This window comes from Phaethon lepturus, unplaced genomic scaffold (genome assembly GCF_000687285.1).
Source record: "Phaethon lepturus isolate BGI_N335 unplaced genomic scaffold, ASM68728v1 scaffold16108, whole genome shotgun sequence".
Lineage (NCBI taxonomy): Eukaryota > Metazoa > Chordata > Aves > Phaethontiformes > Phaethontidae > Phaethon > Phaethon lepturus.
Genome location: NW_010555661.1, coordinates 332 through 20918, shown reverse-complemented (window position 1 = coordinate 20918; position 20587 = coordinate 332). Strand labels below are relative to the sequence as shown.

The 20587-nt window shown below is 41.8% G+C and overlaps 1 protein-coding gene across 1 annotated transcript in view; it reads right to left on the bottom strand.

The window, feature by feature from the left end:
• Positions 1-20587, bottom strand: part of DDX58 (DEAD (Asp-Glu-Ala-Asp) box polypeptide 58) — a 23611-nt gene that overhangs the window by 2699 nt on the left and 325 nt on the right. Inside the window, exons 2-15 of the mRNA XM_010292245.1 lie at positions 18814-18992; positions 17509-17659; positions 15633-15755; positions 14691-14804; positions 12729-12882; positions 11584-11842; positions 10719-10881; positions 10479-10580; positions 8420-8577; positions 8003-8138; positions 6953-7101; positions 5672-5762; positions 4781-4951; positions 3047-3198 (exon numbers count right to left, since the gene is read on the bottom strand). Coding sequence (XP_010290547.1) covers positions 3047-3198; positions 4781-4951; positions 5672-5762; positions 6953-7101; positions 8003-8138; positions 8420-8577; positions 10479-10580; positions 10719-10881; positions 11584-11842; positions 12729-12882; positions 14691-14804; positions 15633-15755; positions 17509-17659; positions 18814-18894 — 2004 coding nt within the window. The 5' untranslated portion in view covers positions 18895-18992. The remainder of the gene's footprint in view (positions 1-3046; positions 3199-4780; positions 4952-5671; positions 5763-6952; positions 7102-8002; positions 8139-8419; positions 8578-10478; positions 10581-10718; positions 10882-11583; positions 11843-12728; positions 12883-14690; positions 14805-15632; positions 15756-17508; positions 17660-18813; positions 18993-20587) is intronic.

The following is a 20587-nucleotide window of genomic DNA, read 5'->3' as shown; positions in this document are numbered from 1 at the left end:
GTGAACCCACACACATTTGCCCCCACCCCCACAACCCAGCCTGTCCAGATCCCTCTGCAGAGCCCTCCTACCTTCCAGCAGATCAACACTCCCGCTCAACATGGTGTCATCTGCAAACTTACTGAGGGAGCACTCAATTCCCTCATCCAGATCATTGAGAAAGATATTGAACAGAACTGACCCTAATACTGAACCCTGGGGAACCCTGGTCACCACTTGTGACCAGACAGGTCCTAAGCCATGAGCCACCAGTTTCTCCAGGGGAATGCTGTGGGAGACATTGTCAAAGGCTTTACTAAAGTTCAGGTAGACAACATCCACGGCCTCTCCTTCATCCACTAAGAAGGTCACCTTGTCATAGAAGGAGATGAGGTTAGTCAACTAGCACCTGCCTTTCATAAACCCATGCTGACTGGGCCTGATCATGTAGTTGTCCTGTACATGCCACGTGATGATCAGGATGATCTGCTCCATAACCTTCTCCAGCACCGAGGTCAGACTGACAGTCCTGTAGTTCCCCAGATCGTTGTTCCAGCCCATCTTGTAGACAGGCATCACACTGGGTAATGTGACCACTTGCACCAGCTCCCCCAGTCCCCTTGGGTGGATCCCATCCAGCCCCATAGACTTGTGGTTGTCTAAGTGGTGTAGCAGGTCGTTAAACATTTCCCCTTGGATTATGGCGGCTTCATTCTGCTCCCTCCTGTCTCTGCCTTCCAGCTCAGGGAGCTGGCTACCTGGAGAACAACAGGTCTTACTGTTAAAGACTGAGACAAATTCTCCTTTGCCCTCCTTTTGTTGCTAAAATATTTATAGAAACATTTTTAATTGTCTTTTATAACAGTAGCCAGATTTAAGTTCTAGTTGGGCTTTGACCCTTCTGATTTTCACCCTGCATAACCTCACGATATCTTTGTAGTCCTCCTGAGTTGCCTGCCCCTTCTTCCAAAGAACGTAAACTGTCCTTTTTTTTGAGTTTCAGCCAAAGCTATCCATTCAGCCAGGCAGTCTTCTTCCCTCCTGGCTGGCTTGTCTTTCAGCACATAGGGACAGCCTGTTCCTCTGCCTTTAAGATTTCCTTCTTGAAGAATGTCCAGCCTTCTTGGACACCATTGCGCTTCAGGACTGTCTCCCCACAGACTCTGTCAACCAGTCTCCTAAACAAGCCAAAGTCTGCCCTCTGGTAGCCCATGGTAGCAATTCTGCTGACTCCCCTCCTTACTTCTCCAAGAATTGAAAACTCTATCATGTTGTGATTGTTATGCCAAAGATGGCCTCCAACCATCACATCACCCACAAGTCCTTCTCTGTTCACAAACAACAGGTCCAGCAGGGTGCCTTCCCTAGTTGGCTCCCTCACCAGCTGTGTCGGGAATTTATCTTCCACACACTCCAGGAACCTCCAAGACTGTTTCCTTTCTGCTGTATAGTATTTCCAGCGGGCATCTGCTAAGTCAAAGTCCCCTGGGAGAACAAGGGCTGGCAATCATGAGACTTCCCCCAGCTGCTTACGGAATATTTTGTCTGCCTCTTCATCCTGGTTGGGAGTTCTATAATAGACTCCCACCATGATATCTTCCTTGTTGGCTTTTCCCCTGATTCTTATCCATAAACAGTCGACCCTATCATCACCATCATCAAGCTCCAGACAGTCAAAATACTCCCTCTCCTTCCTTGCCTATCCCTTCTGAAAAGCTTTTAGCCATCCATTGCAGCATTCCAGTTGTGCGAGTCATCCCACCATGTTTCTGTGATGGCAACTATATCTTAGTTTTCCAGCTGCACAATGGCTTCCAGCTCCTCCTGTTTGTTGCCTATGCTGCTTGCGCTGGTGGAGATGCACTTCAGTTGGGCTATTGATCTTTCCACCTTTTTTGGGGGACAAGCCCTAATTCCTACGTGACCATTCTCAGGTGTTACCATGCTTTCAAGCACATCAATAACCTTTGTGTCTTTGCTGCCACATGGATTTGCATCCCCTACCTCCACTGTGATGGCAGACCGAAAGCCCTAATTCCTACGTGACCATTCTCAGGTGTTACCATGCTTTCAAGCACATCAATAACCTTTGTGTCTTTGCTGCCACATGGATTTGCATCCCCTACCTCCACTGTGATGGCAGACCGAAAGACCTCACTAGCACACCATCCCTCAAACATTGACATGCCACCCCCAGGCTTATGTCTAGTGAGCCTGGTTTTATCCCTTTCCCCCTTCAAATCTGGTTTAAAGCTCTTTCAATGAGCCCTGCTAACTCCTGTGCAAAGATCCTCCTCCCCCTTTGAGACAGGTGTACCCCATCACCAAGAGGTGTACACCTCTTGTATATCACCTCAGCACCAGAAGTTCTTGACTCTTCTTTCTACCCTTGTGATGTTTTCTGTTCTGGTAAGCGTGCGTGCAGCACACAGCAGGGTTAATGTAAAGCACTGAATGTGTGCTGAGGTGTTCTACTAGGCTTGTTCATCTGCCAGACATTGCTTGAAGCAAAGATGAACGGTACTGTAGGCAGTACAAAAGAAGGCACCAGCAGAAGAGCATGTGCAAACCCAAATGTCATCCTATTAATGTCCCGGACAATAGTTTCTTGAAATCTTACAGAAACCACTGCTCTCAAATCAACAAGCACTTGGCATGACAACAAACAACTTTAAAAAAGCACTTGTACTGGCCTGCAGCAAAGATAAAGTGCTTCTGAATGTATTACTAGCATTTGCATAGTTTCCCATCTCCCTGTCCACTATCCCAAGCAGACACAGCAATATTTTTCTTCCAGTGAACAGAATAGTTTGTATTTTATTTCTAAGCTGAGTTTATATACATTCCACCTCAACTTCTAAGTTTTTTACAGTTACAGTAAGTTGATGTTCTGTAAGTTAGCAGTACACACTATGCCTTCTCTGCTGATCTAGCCTAAGTCTGAAATAAAATACAGTGAACGCTTTCCTCAGGTTATCACTTGGTGCTAGATAGAGCCCTGGTAGATGAAAGCTGATACAGATTATACCTGTAGATTTGAGTATGAAAATTCCACAGAAGTACAAACCTTTCTTGCAAATATTGTTTCATCCCAATTCTGTAGCTTTTCAATAGCTTCATTCATCATTTCTTCCTTATAACGGTTGTGTTTCTCATTCTCAACCACTTCTGCTTTGCTTGTCACAAGGATGCACTTGCTGCCTCTTGCCCTTCCACGACCTATACAGCAACACATTTATCCTCTTGAGTACAAAGATGTACAAAAGCTGCAGCTATGCCATAAAACAGCACTAAGGACTTTATGTGTGGCTGCTTTTGTTTCCCATGCTCAGATTCAGATTTTGCTGCTGCTAAACAGCGTTCTCTCAGATCTTTCTTTCTTGATCACAAACCAGAACAAGATGCCCCTTTCCAGAAATCCTCATGGATATCCCCCAGAGACAGGTGCTGTACTGCCTACTTCTGTGGCCTGTCTCACTTAAGCTCAGGCATGCTTAACACTTCAGTTATTGTACAGCATCTTCCTGCCTTTTTATGTAAACAAAAGCCAGAGAAGAAAAGTTCATCTTAGTCTTGCTTACTAGTTTTCTGCCCTGCTAATTGGTGTCTGTTAAAAAAAAATCTTATTATGAAAAAACTGGGGAACTGGAAATACAGTGCTGGCAAGAAGAGAGACAACAATGGCAAGTGCCATCTTTTCGACCTGTCTATGCCTACTGCCTGCCTGCTTTTTGCTGCTGTGACACAGGCAAACGAAGAACTAGAGGGGCCTCCTAACAGTTTATAAGTATTCCAGTTAGAAAAAATGTTGACATTTGCTTTTGAGCTCCCATTCCCCCAAAATCATGATTTTATGTGGTTTAAAACTGACACAGCCTATTTTCGTTGCATCTTTAATGGCTTGTTAAAAATGAACACTATAGTTTCACCCATAAACGTGAATTCTGGACCAAGTATTTCATTATAAGACAAAAATAAGAAAATGGACACAAACCCCGAAAGCAGAGGACTAAGTACAATGGAGATATGAAGTTAACTACTCAGGTGATATCATAAAACATTGCAGATGCACCCTTGAAAGGCGTAGGCAGTTTTATGACATTTAGGAATGTTAAACAGAAACCAGTATTTAATGTGGATCTTCATTTCCCTCTACTGGCCATACTGTAAAATCACCAAGATTCAAGACCAAAGTCTTGACAGACTTTAGACAAGTCAAGACAGAAACAGGGTTTCCTTTTTTCTTTTTGTCTTGAAGTCTGAAAGTTAGAGGTCTGCACATGTGAGGGCCTTGGGTACCTGCGAGTAGCTGGGTTGGGAATAAGCCACCGGACAGGGGAAGGTCTTCAGAAGCCAAAGCAATACATGAAACTCCATTACAGCAGTCCTTTGTAAATTGTCACAGTCAGAACAACTATTTCTGACTACAGTTCTTAGAATCATAGAATCATAGAATAGTTGAGGTTGGAAGGGACCTTTAAAGGTCATCTAGTCCAACCCCGCTGCTTATATGTATAATTATCCACTTGAGGGGTCAATCCTCAACAGTTTAGTAACCTTGTGCAGCATGGCTAATTTGCACAGCAAAAGAAAAGTCACAAAACATCAAGGACTCAGTTCTGAGAGTCAATTTGTCATATTCGGTGCCATCATTTGTCTGACTTCCCTCAGGGGCATAGAGGAACAACAGCTGAGACATGCACATATAACTGTAGGATTTCCAAAGTGCCGTTCAGTAGCACTTTATGTCCATTTCTAGGCCAAAACAGGTTTTTAAATTAATAGCTCTGAAATTCCATACCTCTGACTTGGATCATTTTGGTGACATTACCGAAGTATTCATAGAGCAGAACAAGGTTGCACTCAGAAATATCAATGCCTTCGTCAGCAACAGATGTAGCAATTAGCAGTCTGCTCTCTTTGTTCATTTTGAATGCATCCAGTACACCCTTCTGCATTGGGAGGGTCATGCCTACAGTACCAAAAATCTGTGTCAGGAAAAAACACTGAAGAGTTTCTTGAGCAAGATACCTGCATTTGGTCTTAATTAAGTGATTAGGAATGAGCATGTCCTTTTGCTCTAGAAAAGTAAGTTTAAGTCTGCGTATCCAGCTGGCTGCATGCTATACTCACTAAGCAGGAATTCCTGTTGATGTGCCACAAGAATAGTCATCCTGGGAAACACCAATTCAGACACAACACCTAGCTTATCTTTATTAGAGAGCCATACAGCTTAGTTATTTTAAGCCCAAGCTAACTCTTAGGCTATGCATAACGCATTTTGGCTGTAGCTGCCATCCTACCTTAAAATGTCTTTGTGCCACCAAATAGAAAATAAGAGAGGGATCCGTAAAAGGAACAGGGAAAATACCACTAGAAGTAATCACAGGGAGCCATGATAGTGAACAGTTTCTAAACTTCTTTTGAACTAGCAAAAGAATCCTGCAGCAAAGGGTCACCTGCAGTATTACTGCTGCTTTAACCAAAGATTCTGGACAGAAAAAGCTAGAATTTCCTTGATTAAGGAGACTGGTTAAAGGTCTTCTAGATACGGAAGAAAGCATAGTGCTAACTTGCATGACCCTCCTCTGTTTAAGAGCACAGAAGATGAACACAGGAAAAATCGAACAATTTTAGCAGTGTAGCCACCAAAGATCTAGCAACTGGTATTCCTCAGTGCAAAACTGAGTACCTGTTTTTTGATCTCTTCTTCCACGACCCATCAACACGTCTGGCTTTATGTAGTTAAGTAGAGGGTTTGCTTCTATCCACTTCTTCAAAGCCTGGAAAGCAAATCGGAGTTAGATCCCTGTCCAGATGAAATGCTAGTTTGGGATAGGTAAGTAGATCCTGCCCATGCTTGCCTAGACCATTAACACTTCTGAGAACCAAAATCAGGGAAAAAGGTGGTACTTGTGCATCAGGAGGGAACATCTATTAATAGGGGAGAAGGCAAGGGTCACAGCCGTAATGCCAGATCCAACCACGCCACAAGTGATTTCTACTTTTCCCATCCCTGCAACTTAAAGGATGGATAGAGAGTAAGCAGCCTTTCACTGCTAAAAAGTATGCCTTCTTTGCTTATAAACCAACAGATGACTGAATACTACACCTCTGAGATCCAAAGGAAATGAGTTGCTTTATACAAACTTCACTTTTACAGTGGAAGTAGCACCTTCAAACTGCTCTTACATAAGAACAAAATTCAGCCAAGCCACAAAAGGCTTTTACATCTTTTATATTTTTCATAATGGAAAATTGCCAGCAGACACTTGGTGTTGTTCGTTTGGACTTTAGCCTGCCTTTAATTTTTTTCTGGTTTGCAATTTATCCAGCATGTCTATACCCAAGGATAAAATGGGGGTTGGGACTCTCAGCAGATAAATCTGTTTACAGTAGCCAGAGAGTATGATACCTTGCAGTAATTGTTTAAGAGCTAGCCAAGTTTGAAATAGACCAGTGCATCAGAAGCATCCAGAGAACATCTGCTCCACAAAGTCTCTCCTTTTTCTTGATCAAGAACACAGGCTAGTGCACAGACCTCCTTTGGGCCCATAGGAATCCTCCGGGAAACCTATAAATACCTCCTGATGTGCAGTCAGTAATAGAGCAGAGCTGCTGGTTTATAACACTGCCACATTAAAGCAAAAAACTTTGTAAAACATTTTGTTAAGACTGACTTCAGACCTAAAGTAAAAATCTGACAGATTAATGATCAACTATGACATGGAGCAGGAAGTAGTGATGAAGGACACCAAGTCTGTACTGTAGTTTTTAGAAAAAGAAATAAAAAACCACCTCATCCTCTCTCAGAGCATCAGTGCTTAGGTAGATACAGAAAGATAAATATTTTCTTAGGAAGATCAAATCCATGCATATTTTCCTATTTCCAGATTAAAATGGGAAGGGTAATAGATGAGGCATTATATTTTCTCACTTCCTTTTTTAGGAGCTTTAAAAAGAAATGTCTTACAGCTACTAAGGCTCTTGTCTTAGCAAAGAGAAGAGTGCGAGTCTCTGGGTTATAGCGGTATGCTTCATCCAGAATGCATGCAAGCTCTTCCAGTTTGGGGTTCTCATTTGATTCATCTTTTGAAAGGGCAGCCAGTTCCGGTTCTTTCTCTGGAAGGAAAGAGCAGCGTCTTGAGTAATACTTTCTTTAATGCAGAAAACAGAATTCTCACCCAAACTTAATTTCAAACACTACCCACATTCTCTTTAGCATCTATTTTTATTTTCTACACTACTCCTTCATATGCAAGCAATGAAAACTATTAGATAAATGCAACAAAAAAAGCCAGGATAAAAAATTTCTGAATCTCTCACATATTGTAACAAACGGACGGGGGAACCTCTGTGACATACTGTGTATCAACACACACCAACAAAATAAACCCAGTTCTTGCAAAGAGTGGTGCTATTTCTTCTTAGGAAACAACTGACACTAGAAGTCAGACAGCCCAGTGACTTAAAAGCAGTCAGCACTGCAACACACCAGATCACAGGCTGGTTTACAGCACACTGCTATTAAATCAGAAGTTAGAGAACAGTGCAACCTCTGACTTTTAATAAGAAGGTTACGAAGGCCACCTGCTTCTTCCCAGAAGTTTGGGATTTGTCCAGGAGCACTGGGCAGGAGGAGGCTAGGCAGTGCACTGAGCAGTGTATGCTGCCAGCACCCATGATTGTAGACCGTCCCCCTGCTTGTGGGGCACACAAGGTGTGTCCTTAAGGACACCGCTGACTTATCTCCAAATCAGGCATGTAAGAACCGACTACGGCATCTAGATACAATTACTACTACTTCCTTAGCTCCCTCACTAGAAGCTTGAAGTCCCAGAAAGTAAGTTCTCCCCTGTCTACCCTGACACTACATTTGCACCCACACGGAACACTAGGTCTTATGAAAAGTGCAGTTTCTGGAAAAACAACCACACTTACTCTGAAGAAAACACTTGGATCATCCTACGATAAGCCCTACGATTCTCCCCTGCAACTGTCACAGGAACTGTGTGAAATGTACCTTGAAATTTGGCTGTCAGTTGCTTCTCTAACTCTGTATATGGTCCATTTTTCACATTTGTGAAAAATTCAGTTAGGTAGGCTAAAGCATCTTCAATGCGGGCATCTTCACTGATGATGAGAGCATCATTGAATTTCTGCTCAGAAAGAGACACATACACAATTAAGCCTCATCTTCCGTGGGACAGGGGATGAATGCAAATTTTATTTAGCCAGATTTATTACAACTTGTGTTCTTCTTCCATTTGCATGACAACACAAGCATTACAAAGTCTCCTCTGCACTACACTCTTAGTATCTTAAGACACAATTCCTACACGCTATGCTTTATCCTGTGTCAAATAAAATGATTAAGTTCAAAACCAGCTCCTACCTTTATCAGAAGGAACAGGATGGCTCCACGAGGCTATACACTTACCCGTAGGTGTTCAGTGCAAATGAAAAGGTCTCTACAAATGCTGCTCTCCTTCTCCTTATCTGCCAGTTGCAACAGCTTGCATTTCTTCTGAGTGGCAACAATCCAGTGTTCATATTTCTGTGTTCCAAAATCATTCTTGTTGATCTGAGAGCTAATATCTAGTAAAGAAGGAAGAAACAAACATTGGTTCATCTCGACTAACAAATAATCAGAACAGTTAGTTAGAAGAGAACACATTTTCCATGAATGTTAGGTCTAACAAGCCTGTGCAGAAGAACACTCTATGATGTAATCACAGAACCACTGATGCTGGAAGGCACCTGTGGAGGTCTTAGTCCAACCCTCTCCCTAAAGCAGGGTCATCTAAAGCTCATTGCTCAGGATCATGTCCAAATGGATTTTGGGTAGTTCCAAGGACAGAGACTCCACAACTTCTCTGGGCAACCTGCTGCAGTGTTTGACGACACTTAAGAAGTTCTAACTGAACTTAGACACTTAGGAAGGCTAAGAAGTTCTTCCTGTTAAGTATTTCTGTTTGTGCCCACTGCCTCTTGTCCTGCCTCTGGGAACCATCTGAGAAGAGGCTGGCTCTGTCTTCTTCACTCCCTATATTTCACTGTATACTCAGATGTTAAGCTAAAATTAACCTAGTACAATTCAGCTGAGGATCTGTGTACAAACACACATCTACAGAGTCTTTAGCACTAAAATGAGAGCTCACTTATCCTGTAAGAAGCCTATAGTATTCAAGACAGTGAATGTGTATTGCTCCTTGAATTACCAGCTACTCAATGGTTAAGTATTCATTTGCTAAACTGTCTATGGTGCTTAAAGGCATATTATCCAAGGGCCGGTTCTTAAGGCAGAACCTGTTTGTCACATACATACTCCAAGTGCTTTACAAACTTCAGTAATCAGAGGGTCCACAGAAGGGAAGCCAATGGCATTCATGCAAGAGTAACTGTGATGCAAAAATAAGCTACAGAAGTGTTTGAGTAATTTACCATGCAGTTTGAAATTCCGACTGTATTTGTTCTTTGTTGGGGTTTCTTGGGGGTTTTTTTGGTTGGGTGGGGGCCTTTGTTTTGGTGTTTTCTTTTCATTCTCCCTTTCTGCCCCAGAATATAGTTCACTCTCCAATATCTGGGAAGGGAGGGTGGTGTGTGGAAATCCAGAAAGTATAGGACTGAAGTAAACAGGCTTAAGGCACTCTAGTCAGCTTGCAAAAGCCAGTCTAAGCACAGACAAAATCCTTTAATTCAGAGCTGGACAGACCAAGGCTGATCCTGAGCATAGCCATCCATGGGTCTCTGCTTGGTAACTCCTGTAGACGAGGATTTCCTTCCTCAAGCAGCCACATTCTTTCTCTAGTGGCGTTCATGTCCCACAGATCCTCCTCTGCAAAATTACCTTAAGTATTTACCTTAAATACTTTTCAACAGGAAATAATGAAGATGTGGTAAACAGTGGAAATAGGGGTACCCAGAGGTATAAAGAGGACAAAATGCTGACCAGAAAAGGTGGCCAGGGCACCACAAGACATAACTCTGCAACTCAGAAAGGCCAGAGAAAATACGAGAAGAGATTACAACATTCAGAGTACCACCATAACTGAGACCCTTCTTGTTTTCCATAACAGAGACAGATTTAGGTATGAAGCATTTGGAGAAACGCTTAAATATGAACATAAAGGCATCTCTCATCAATGACATCCAGCTCACTGCATTTTGCAAGCAAGAACTTTGGTAATTTTATTTCAGATCCTTTAAACATTCAAAATTATTTGACAGTGTCAAAAGCACACTATCTTTAGCTGCAGGAAACACGGCCTGAAATCCAAGCAAAAATATTTATAATTATCAAATTAATCATGTATACCAGGAAAATAGTTGACTCTTCTACCTGTAATCTCTTATTTAGGAAATATTGGTTAAAGGCAAGTAAAAAGGAAGGAAGAGGAAGGAAGTGGAAGAAGAGTGACTGTGCTAGTAGCCATGAGGATTCACACTGATGTAATCAAAGAATAAATCCCAGTTACAGGCATATTACAGTATCTTACCCACTGAGTAAATCTTCCTCATCAACACCTCTGTCTCGGACATCAGACCTGAGATAATGTCTGCAAAGTGATTCTGAACGCGCATTTTAACCCATCTGACATCTAGAGACAAGAAATGGAAGTCAGTGGCTCCAGCTTAGTTTTAAGCTTTTAACTTCACTTGACCAAAGGAGAACTGGACAGCTGCCTTAATTACAGTGCTTTGCATCTCACAGGAAAATAAACAGGAAGCATGCTTACGTGTTTCTGGCTTGTTTCTGAATCTCTGCAGATCCTGTTTGTTCTCTCTGACAGTGGATATGGCCTGTATGTCAAGGTAGGAGCAGAGGCTACAGATGTGCTCTATTGTTTCCTTGATGCTCTTGGCATTACCAACTCCAACAGAAGCAGTTAAACCTACAATCTGAGCACACACATGAATAGCAGTGGTTGCTCCTTTGTCACAAACAGAAAAAAAAAACAGTCACTGTCTTCAAAAACAAGCAAACAAAACAGGCAGCTGAAATAAACATGAGTGTAAGGACTAAATCTTGAGAGACAAACCTTGTCCCCATTCCTGCCCTCTCCAAGGCACTCAAGCTTAAGAGTATTCAAACTGAAAATAAATTGGCCACCAACTTAAATCCATAACCAGCTGTATTTGCCAGTGCTTATCATACACAGAAACAGCAAATCCATCCCCAGAATGGTCCTCTGTATTCATTCAGAGGAGATGTCTTCTCAGCTGGACCAAAACCTCCTCTCAGTGGAGGCAGTGGCCCCATTTTATTGTTGTAGAAGACAGCAACAGAGAGGTGACAAGGAGATTACTAAGTTCTGGGGTACATGCTTCCTTCCCAGCGCAGCAATTCTGTTTGCTCTCAAGTACTCTGGTCTCTGTCATGCTTGATCAGTCCTTCTTGGCAGCTGGAGGGAAGATGTAACACGGGAAAACAGCTTGGAGGTGTCCAAGAAGAGGGAAAAAGCGTTCCAGATACTACCGTTTCCATTTGCAGCCATTGTTAAATGGGAGTTTGAAGTGGATTAACACAAAAGGCAAGACTTTGTGCCTGCACTGCAAAATACTTTTCTCTAATGTTTCCACCACTGACAGGCTGGGCCTTACCTGAGGCAGCGGGTTTGCAGAGGAGCCAAATTTTTGATCCAGGTATCTGGTCATTAACACATTGTAAGGGTGGTTGCCCGTAGTGTTGTGGCACTCATCAAATATCATCAGAGTGAAGATGGAAAGGGAGCTAAGGATCCCTTCTTCAATGCTATTCACAAGAATCTGGGGTGTCAGCACAATGATGTCACTGTCCTGTATAACCTTTTCTACAGAGACATTTGCAACTGTTTCACCACTAATTCCTTGAACAGAATATCTAGGAAGAAGAGACAAAAGATAGAGTATGAAAAAGGATGTCTTGCAGGGCCAAAAATGCTAGAAGGACAGACTTTTCAGCAAGCCTGAAAGGTAGTGACTAAGTTCAAAATGTCAAATTGTTGGGGCCGGCAGTTTGACCCACAGAAGCTGAGAAAAAAATGCTGAGGGCAAACAACTGGATCTTCAGCTCCCATTAACTAAAATATATTAGATTTGAGGGGTGGTGATTTGTACATTTAAGCTGCATCTGTCAGTTCACATGTAAGCTGTATTTGGAGATCCTACCCTTTATCCCTTTTCTGTATAGATCTGGCAGCACAGGACTCTTTTCTGTCCAGCAGCCTCATTTTCATGTAACTATAAGGATTCATATGTGGATGTTCAGTAATCAGTTCCTAAAAATCAGAAGCTACCGGTTGTCATTATTCCCCTAAGCAATTTTCAGTCCTCTGAGGCAGACCATCATTTTCTGACTAGAGGTTGAAAAACCAAAGAAGTTTGGGTCCTTCCATTTGGAAAAGAAAGAGAGACTGCCATTTGAGAACAGCAAGAGGAATCCCACTGCCTGACACTGCCTCGTCGTTGGAAACAGGGCTGAAAGGAGTCTCAAGAGAGAACACACTTCACCCTTTTCCAGAGGCAAGCACAGGTACACTTTGGCCATTTCCACAGATGGTAAATAACCAGCGCTTAAACTCTCCAAAAGCAGACTTCAGACTCTCCAAAGTCCACCATGGTGGACCCATGCCGTTCTTACCACTAGGCATCATCCTTATGTTAATGCCAAACACTCTTGTCACCAGTAACATTTTGCCCTAGCCACAGCTGACCTAGAGGGCTGTTTATTTTCTGTGGAGGAAGCCACCAGGCAGAATTACACTTACCCACTTCTTTCAAAATGCTGCTTGAATACAGTTTTCTGTTGTTCGTACACTGGCACCTTAGTTGCAAGAAAGACAACTTTCGCCTTCCGTCCTGCGGGCATGTTTTGGAAATGGTGTTCACAGATCAGAAGTGCCACGAAAGTTTTTCCAGATCCTTTAAACACAGAACATGAAAGGTAAAGCACTAGAATGAACGAGCAAGTTTGTAAGCAGGAGCCTGTCTCATCTGGATGCCCTGTAACAACGAGGAACTGGCAAAGGGGCTGTAACACTTTCAGACTCTCTGGGGACAGATTGAACACATGCTTGCTGCTTACTCAGGTGGGTAATAATCCCTTTCTCTCTCACCATCTCAGTCTATAAAGACCATGTGGCACTCAGTGGGAAGGCAAATCCATTTGTAGTTTTACCTGAGTTCTCTGAAATCACTATTTCGAGCAGTAAAAAAACATAGTGAATTGTTACACTATACCATCACTATAATATATCCACATATGACTACCTCCGCAAAGTAGTAATAGCTCTTGGCAAACAGTGTTCATCTGGGCTGAAAAGCTGCCAGCAGCAATATGAGATACAAACACATTTGCCAATTACATGCATTAGACCTCATAATGGCTGATGTCACAAATGTAGTTAGGTGATAAATTATCTTAAGGACAGTAATTATATTTTGCCATCAGTTGAATGTACCCATTTTGAAGTTACAAAACAAGATCCACAGAAAAACTCTCCCTTTAGACAATAGAAACGACAGGAATGTCATGGGGCAGGGTTGCTTGCTGTTTGTTTTTTTCCTGATAGACCCAGCTTGGACTTCTAAAAAAAATAAATATTATTCAATTTTTTTATTACATATTCTTTGCAAGGAAAATAAATGTGTGTGGCATCTTTATAAAACAAGCACACTGACAATTTTACAAGATAATTTTGTGTTGAAGAGATTATGGCAACTTAGATTGGAGAATAAATTAGTATTCTAAAATAGGGATTACCAACAGAATTACATGACTCTAAGTAAGGCAAAAATGAACTGGAACATTTAAAACGGGGAGAATGACATCCCAGATAGCATAAGAAGAAATGAGAACAGTGATAGAGACAGTGACAGGTGCATACAAAGCCACCTGGCAGTATATCCAGTATTGGCAATTTTTAGATACAGATTTAGATCAAGATGGGGAGTTGGACTTGCTGATCCTTATGGGTCCCTTCCAACTTGAGATATTCTGTGATTCTACGATTCTATGCTCTTACAGTGTGCTCCCACATCAAATCAAACCATGGTACAGGCACCAGGCACTTTCAGCTTCCATCCTTCCCCATGCAGCCTTGCTCCTCTCACATTTCTTTTCCTTCCGCACTCAGGCTCACTGTGCAGACCACCCAGAGCTCTTCTGTGTCCCTGCCTCTGCCAACCCACATGCCTCTCCAGGGCCCAGGGGAGAAACAGGCTAGCAACACGGAAAACAGGGGTGGAGAGAAAGAGCTGATTGATCTCTCTTTTGCTGCTGAACTTCAGTCTTCTTCTTCTTGCACTTCCAAGCTACTGCAAAAGTTCCCTGTGCTGTTTTGATGTTGTAGGCATTGCAGTACAGAAGACAGAGGAGTCTCAAGGTGACTCATCCTTTTTTTCCTTCAACTTGTAAGCCAAATTTCTTAAAGATTTGCAGAGATCCGTGAGTGATTGTAATTCAAAAATCCACACTGGGAAGTGAGAAAGCAGAGGTCAGAAGATGGAAATCTGAATATAAGCACTGAAGTGCAAAGAGACACATCTGTCTTGCTCAGTCTCTGTGCTGTCCTTGGTCATTAATTTCAGGTTAAATCTGGATCTACTCCTGCAAGGAAGACTGCTTTTAAATAAACAGCTGGGAAAATTTGACTCAACCTTTACCCTTCCCCATCCTTCATAGCTTTCTCCACCAAGAGGATGTTTCTAAGAAACATGCGTTTCCTTACCTGTGGGGGCACATATCAACGTGTTTTTCCCATTGATGGCAGGCTGCATAAGTTCAGTCTGGTAGCTCCGAGCCTTCTTTGGTTCATAAACAGGTGAAGACCAGCAGACCCCTTCTAGGAGAGAAAGATGTTTTTGTGAAGAGTGTTGCAATGAAAAGTCATAAAATACATTGTGCCCCATACAGTTGCTATCTAAAATGATAGAGGTAGTATCCTTGCAGTCTACAGAGAGCATTCTCTGACAGACGAGGCTGTTAGCAGGACATACACACCAGACAAAAATTTTGTGTACGTTTGATGGCACGCTTTTGTTACTGCTTGACTGTGCTTCTGAAAATGAATTCATTTCAAGGTCTTGGCTGACAACTCTCATCCAATTGGCCTTGTTTCAACTCAGAAAGAAAACACAAGGGCTTATTTCACCCCAAATGTATGCACAGCATTCCTTTTACCCTTCTGTTCTCCAGACTTTTAAAGTTAATGCTTTTTCAAGTTGTAGTCTTGTCAGAGGGTTTGCACTTACAGAACAGGAACTAGAAATGACTGGTGGAGCAAAATTTGCCATACAAGACATGACAGCCACCGCACAGGTCCTTAGCAGCCACATTCAGCTCTCTAAACTGGCTAATATCAGGTCACATGAATTAGTTGTATCAGAGGAGGGACGTATCAACAACAGTCTTGTGTTTGGAGACCTTTTTGATAACGTGCTGACAGAACAATTTTGCACTAGAAATGTGGCAAATGAGGGGCAACCCCTAACATGTGCAATGCCCTGCATGAGATCCTTTAAACATTAAAACAGAAGACCGCTAAATCAAATCAGAGATCTGTAGTAGTTCTTCAGTACCTTCCTTTGTGGCACATTGCATCTGCATCCTTCAGGAGTCTAAGGAAAGGGAGAATTCCAGCCACAAACTGTTTTAAGTTGCTAATTCTTACCTGAAGCTGGACAGAGATTTTCACTGAGATTATCACATTCTGCTTCTTCAGAAAATGTCACCACTGTTTCAAAGCTGTTCTCAGAGGCACCTGTCATTTCACCATCAACATCTTTGCCATTATCTGTGCAATCACAAAAAAAGACATGTTATTGATACTTTTGAATTTAAAATGTTGTATTTGCTGGGATGACAAGATGAAGGAGGTGGGTGCTAGCATGGAAAGACTACATAAAATGATACTGCATCCAGGCTCCTTTTCAAGTAAGATGGATAGCACTGAGAGTCTTGGGTTTAGAAGACTCACACACTCAACACACATTTATCTATCCCTTAAAAATAGAGGGAGATCATAGATTGGAAGGAAAGTTATAGCCTTTGTGTTTAATGAGAAGATTACAGATTTAACATGGACATTAACCACAAGCATGAAAAGTACTTAAGAGTTCAAAGAAGTGTCGTAAAATCAAGACTTTGTTCTCCCTTTCCCACCACCTTTTGGAAGGGCCTAGAAATTGTAAGACTATCTCCACCCTTTATTTTAGATGATAATCAAGAGAGGTTCCGAAGATGCTTGCTAAAATTTTCTTTGGCCCTGTAATTGTTACCTTCTCATAGAACTGTCACTGGGCTTTGCATCAAGAGTCTCAATGCAAACATGATCACAAAGCACTGCTTTTGGAGGGGGAGAAACAGCACATTTGCACCCCAATCCAGCTCCAGAAAGCACATAGTATCTGCGATTAACTCCTCCTAGCAACTCTTCTAACTGCTAGCATTAAAATGCTTCAAATACGGACAACATTTCTTCAGGAGGCTGACTGTGGCTTTATTAAGTTGGATATTATCAGAAGCTGCCCCAAAAGATAGTGATATCTTTAACTTACAAAATATAACTGTTAGACAAATAATATAGCAATCAGCTACATAAAATAAGTATCTACATAGAAGTATTATTCCTATATGTTTTTATAGAATTATTTATAAATTTATTAACTATGTCTACAATTTTTATATATATGATAATTAAATCTCCAGATAAGAAACTACACACATTTGACTACAGCAACAAAAACATTTCAAAATAAGAAGTAATGTTTAAGAAGCCACTTAAAAGTAGCTTGTCCAGTTTGCTAATTAAAAACAATTCAAGTACTCACTTATGGTTTGGGAGAAAGCAAATGTAGATATAAAGAAATACAATCCAGTCATCTAAAATCACCTGTCTTTCTTCATTATTTTGTAGTGAAATACTGTATTCCACTTGAAATTCTCCCATGCTGCAGGGTACTAGTATAGGTATTTTTCAAGTGGAAAAAGGTAAATTAAATTACAAAAGTAAAATCTTATCAGGGGAAATTCAGCATTTTTACAAAAAATGAATATAGTCACTTGGTAAATGCTGCTTATTGATTTCTCAAAGAAAAATTACATGCTCTCCTCTGTGGATCACAGAAGTGTATCACTGTCTAGAATATCAAATTACTAATCATATTTTATCAGAAAACATTGCATCTGTCACAACTCACGCAATCAAAAAGACGGCAAAAGGTGAATTGCAGTAGAAGGGAGGGAAGAAGATAAACATTTTGTTAGTTTTGTACCTTCAGAGCCTCTGATTCTGTTTACCACAAAAAGTTGTCATTCATAGCCACACAGGAGGAAAAATACTCACAATTTCTGACCGTTTGTAGGGTAGTACCTATATTTAATTTTATGTAAAAGACATTTTAATTTAAAAAAAAAGGATCTTACTTTCAAACAACGAGCAATGCAGTCTGATGGTATCCTTTTAAATTAGCCTTATTGTCCTGAAAAAAATTACTGTCTGGTACAAGAATAGGAAAAGAGCATCATAAAAACAATTTGCAGTTTACCTTCTCTCATATCCCACAGTTCACTTGCGTTATAATATCCTGTGTTATCTAGTGCCAGCTGAAGGCTTTTTGGCCAGTTTTCCTTGTCCGATCGACAGAGACATTCAATGAGTTTAGTTATCCCGGCTGCTTTGCTTCTGTGTTCGCTAATCTGCATACACAACAAACAGACGTTGTTGTAGCTTCTGAGTGATCAAAACCACTATTGTTTGATTGATATTTTGTTTTCTTTGATGTTCAGTTGAAAATTGCATTTCTTTCTCACAGAATAAAAGGTTTCCAATAAAATTCAGTCATTCACCCACTGCTGCTGCAATTCTGCCAGCCTAGCTATACACTAAACTTAGCTGGACTCCATCAACAGGAAGGCTATTTGCTTAAATATTCCCAAGGCCTGAAACATTGCAAAAATACTGCTTTAAAAATAAAATAGCTGCAAACAGTCCTTCTCAGGAGTCACAGTGAATGAGAACACCAAACGGACTCCTTCACACAGCATCAATAATTTATTATCAACCAGTTGTAAATGCTGAGTGATTGGTAATACCACTTGTTATCCGCCATCGATAACGACACTGAGCTAGAACTGGGTACCAGTACAGCGGCTTCACATCCAAAGGCAACGAAAATGTTGTCAACATCTGTGACACAGCATTTAGCTAATGACTTCAGACCAGAAGTTTCATTTCGCCCTACGACCATCCCTTTGGGTGCTGACAAAACTCAGAGCCACACAAAGTTTCTAGGGGTTACCACAGCTAAGGTAATAGACTATGTCAAATCCCATGACAAGCAGGAATCAGTTTAGGCAACAACTAAATGCCACTTTGCCTATTTCCATGTATATTTTTAGCAGCATTAATGCAGTGTGAACACCCCAGAAGGGGGTCTGTTTCAAAGGCATAGCACGACACCCATTTCACTGTAATGTGGCACCTTCCAGAGCCCCTGAGGTCTCTTCACAGGATGCTGCACTCCGCCGAGACATACTGCTGAGCACTGTCAATGCCAAAGCCACCCCATCCTGCTCCCCTGCCTGCAACCCTTTCGCGTGCCACCTTACCCACCGAGCCGGAGGGATGAAGAACGAGCGCAGAGAGCCCAGCTGTGGGAAGCTGCAGCCGCACAGCAAAGCCTTCTCTAAGCAGAAGAAAGTAAGTGAAGTCCCTCCCCGGGGGACCGTGCCTGGCCATCCTCCTCACTCAGCAGCTGGCAGATGGGCACCAACTCATCCCGGAAGGAAGGCAGCCAGCACTTCTCTGCTGCAAAACTAGGCAAATAGCGGGGTTTTGCCATTAGCCGTACCTGCAGGATCTCATCACACTCCCTTTCTATCAGGCATGTGTTTATGTAGGGCATGAGTGCTACTGGATCAACTTCTAGCATGGTTGCTTCTATCCGCTTCAATAACTGTCTGTGCAAATCCAGTTTTTCCAGTTTTCCGAAGTCCCAGTTTTCAATTGCTTCTGCCAGTCCAGTGTAGCCTTTCAGAAAAAGAGACAAATTGTTACTACCAATTCAATCTCTAGCTAGAATAGGTAGGAACAAGCTGAAGAAACACTTTCTCAGCCACAGTGGAGAAATTAAAATTACTTCGGCCTGCAATGGATAAAAATCAAGGTGAACCACAAACAATTTTTATAGATAAGTGTCTGTTTAACTTTACAGCACTTGTATGTATAACATGAAAAACCCTATGCTAAAAGAGCAGTAACACTTGCAAAGAGAGAAAAGAGCTTCACGATGTCACAGCTCACCTCACCCAAACAATGGTTACAACCCCCTTCCTTTGATCCATACAATCCTTGCATCCCTGCAGGCCATGATAGTCTTCCACAGGAATTCCCAGAGCACAGGACACTACTCAGATCACAAACAGCTTCGGTTCCCTTTTCTTTTATTTACCAGCCCTTTACCTTTTAGTCCCGTCCTTGGCTCCACCGTCCTTCAAAAATCCTTGTCATATTGGATTCAAGTCAGTCCCTGACTGAAAGCAGCCCAGACCCCTGCAGCCTAGACAGCCAGCAAACAGCTGAAATTACCGTCCTGGAACAGGCAGTGGCAGGGAACCACACTTAGAGGACTTGTGTGATTTGCTGTGTAGGCTCCAGAGATGGAAGCAAGCAGGTCAGGGTCCCAGGGGAACTGTGGGCCAACGGAAGGGATTTGCCTAACTTTTTATCTTCTTTTGGAGAAGCAGGAGAGAAGTGTGGATATATACCACCACTGTGTCTTTAATCTCATTATCACCCATCTCTGCATCTGCCAAATATGAGAGTATTGATATATTCTATTCTCAGCCCCAGTTAATAAGTACTCGCAATAGCACTTGATGTCAGCAGGTTAACATTTTGTTTTCTGCTGAAGATACACCAAACTATGCTATCAACATGTTCAAAGAAGACATTTTTGCAATTCAGAGATTAAGACTACCACAGTCTTGTAAAAAGTTGCTCTGGACCTAGTATTTGCTTTAAGGGGAGAGTGGGCTACATCCAAGTGGTAAGAAATTTTGTAATAGTTGCTCACTCAGATACTGTAACTCTCCATAGCTAACAGTGAGTAAACGAAAACAGAAGTGGCTTATGGCATGAGATTTTGGGGTTTGAGATATCTAACAAATCACCAGCAAAAATTTATGACAGTACCTATATGTATAGAGGAAAACTGGCAAGTCCTGGTCATTCTACACCTTCACAATCTCTTCTGTCACGTTTTAGAAAGAAAATTGGATTACGACCTCACACATCAGTCATAGCTACTGAGGAACAATCATCTCATTTTTAAATTATTAGTGGCTACTTACTTCTTGAAACATAAGACTTTTAAGACCTCTGAATATTTTTTTAAAAATCAGTTCCTAATTTAAGACTCTGTCCTTGAAGGAAATTATCCCACGCTACCAGCTGACCCCCACGCACATCCTGAAACCCATTTAGCATTCTCTTTCAGAGGATTTAGCTTCCTTTAATGATATTTGGTGAGAACAATGGCACTCTCATTCCTTCTCTAAACGCTCTGCGACAGACAAGTCCCCTGTCAATGAGGCTTTATTCTCCATCCCTTTCTCTTTCAGTCA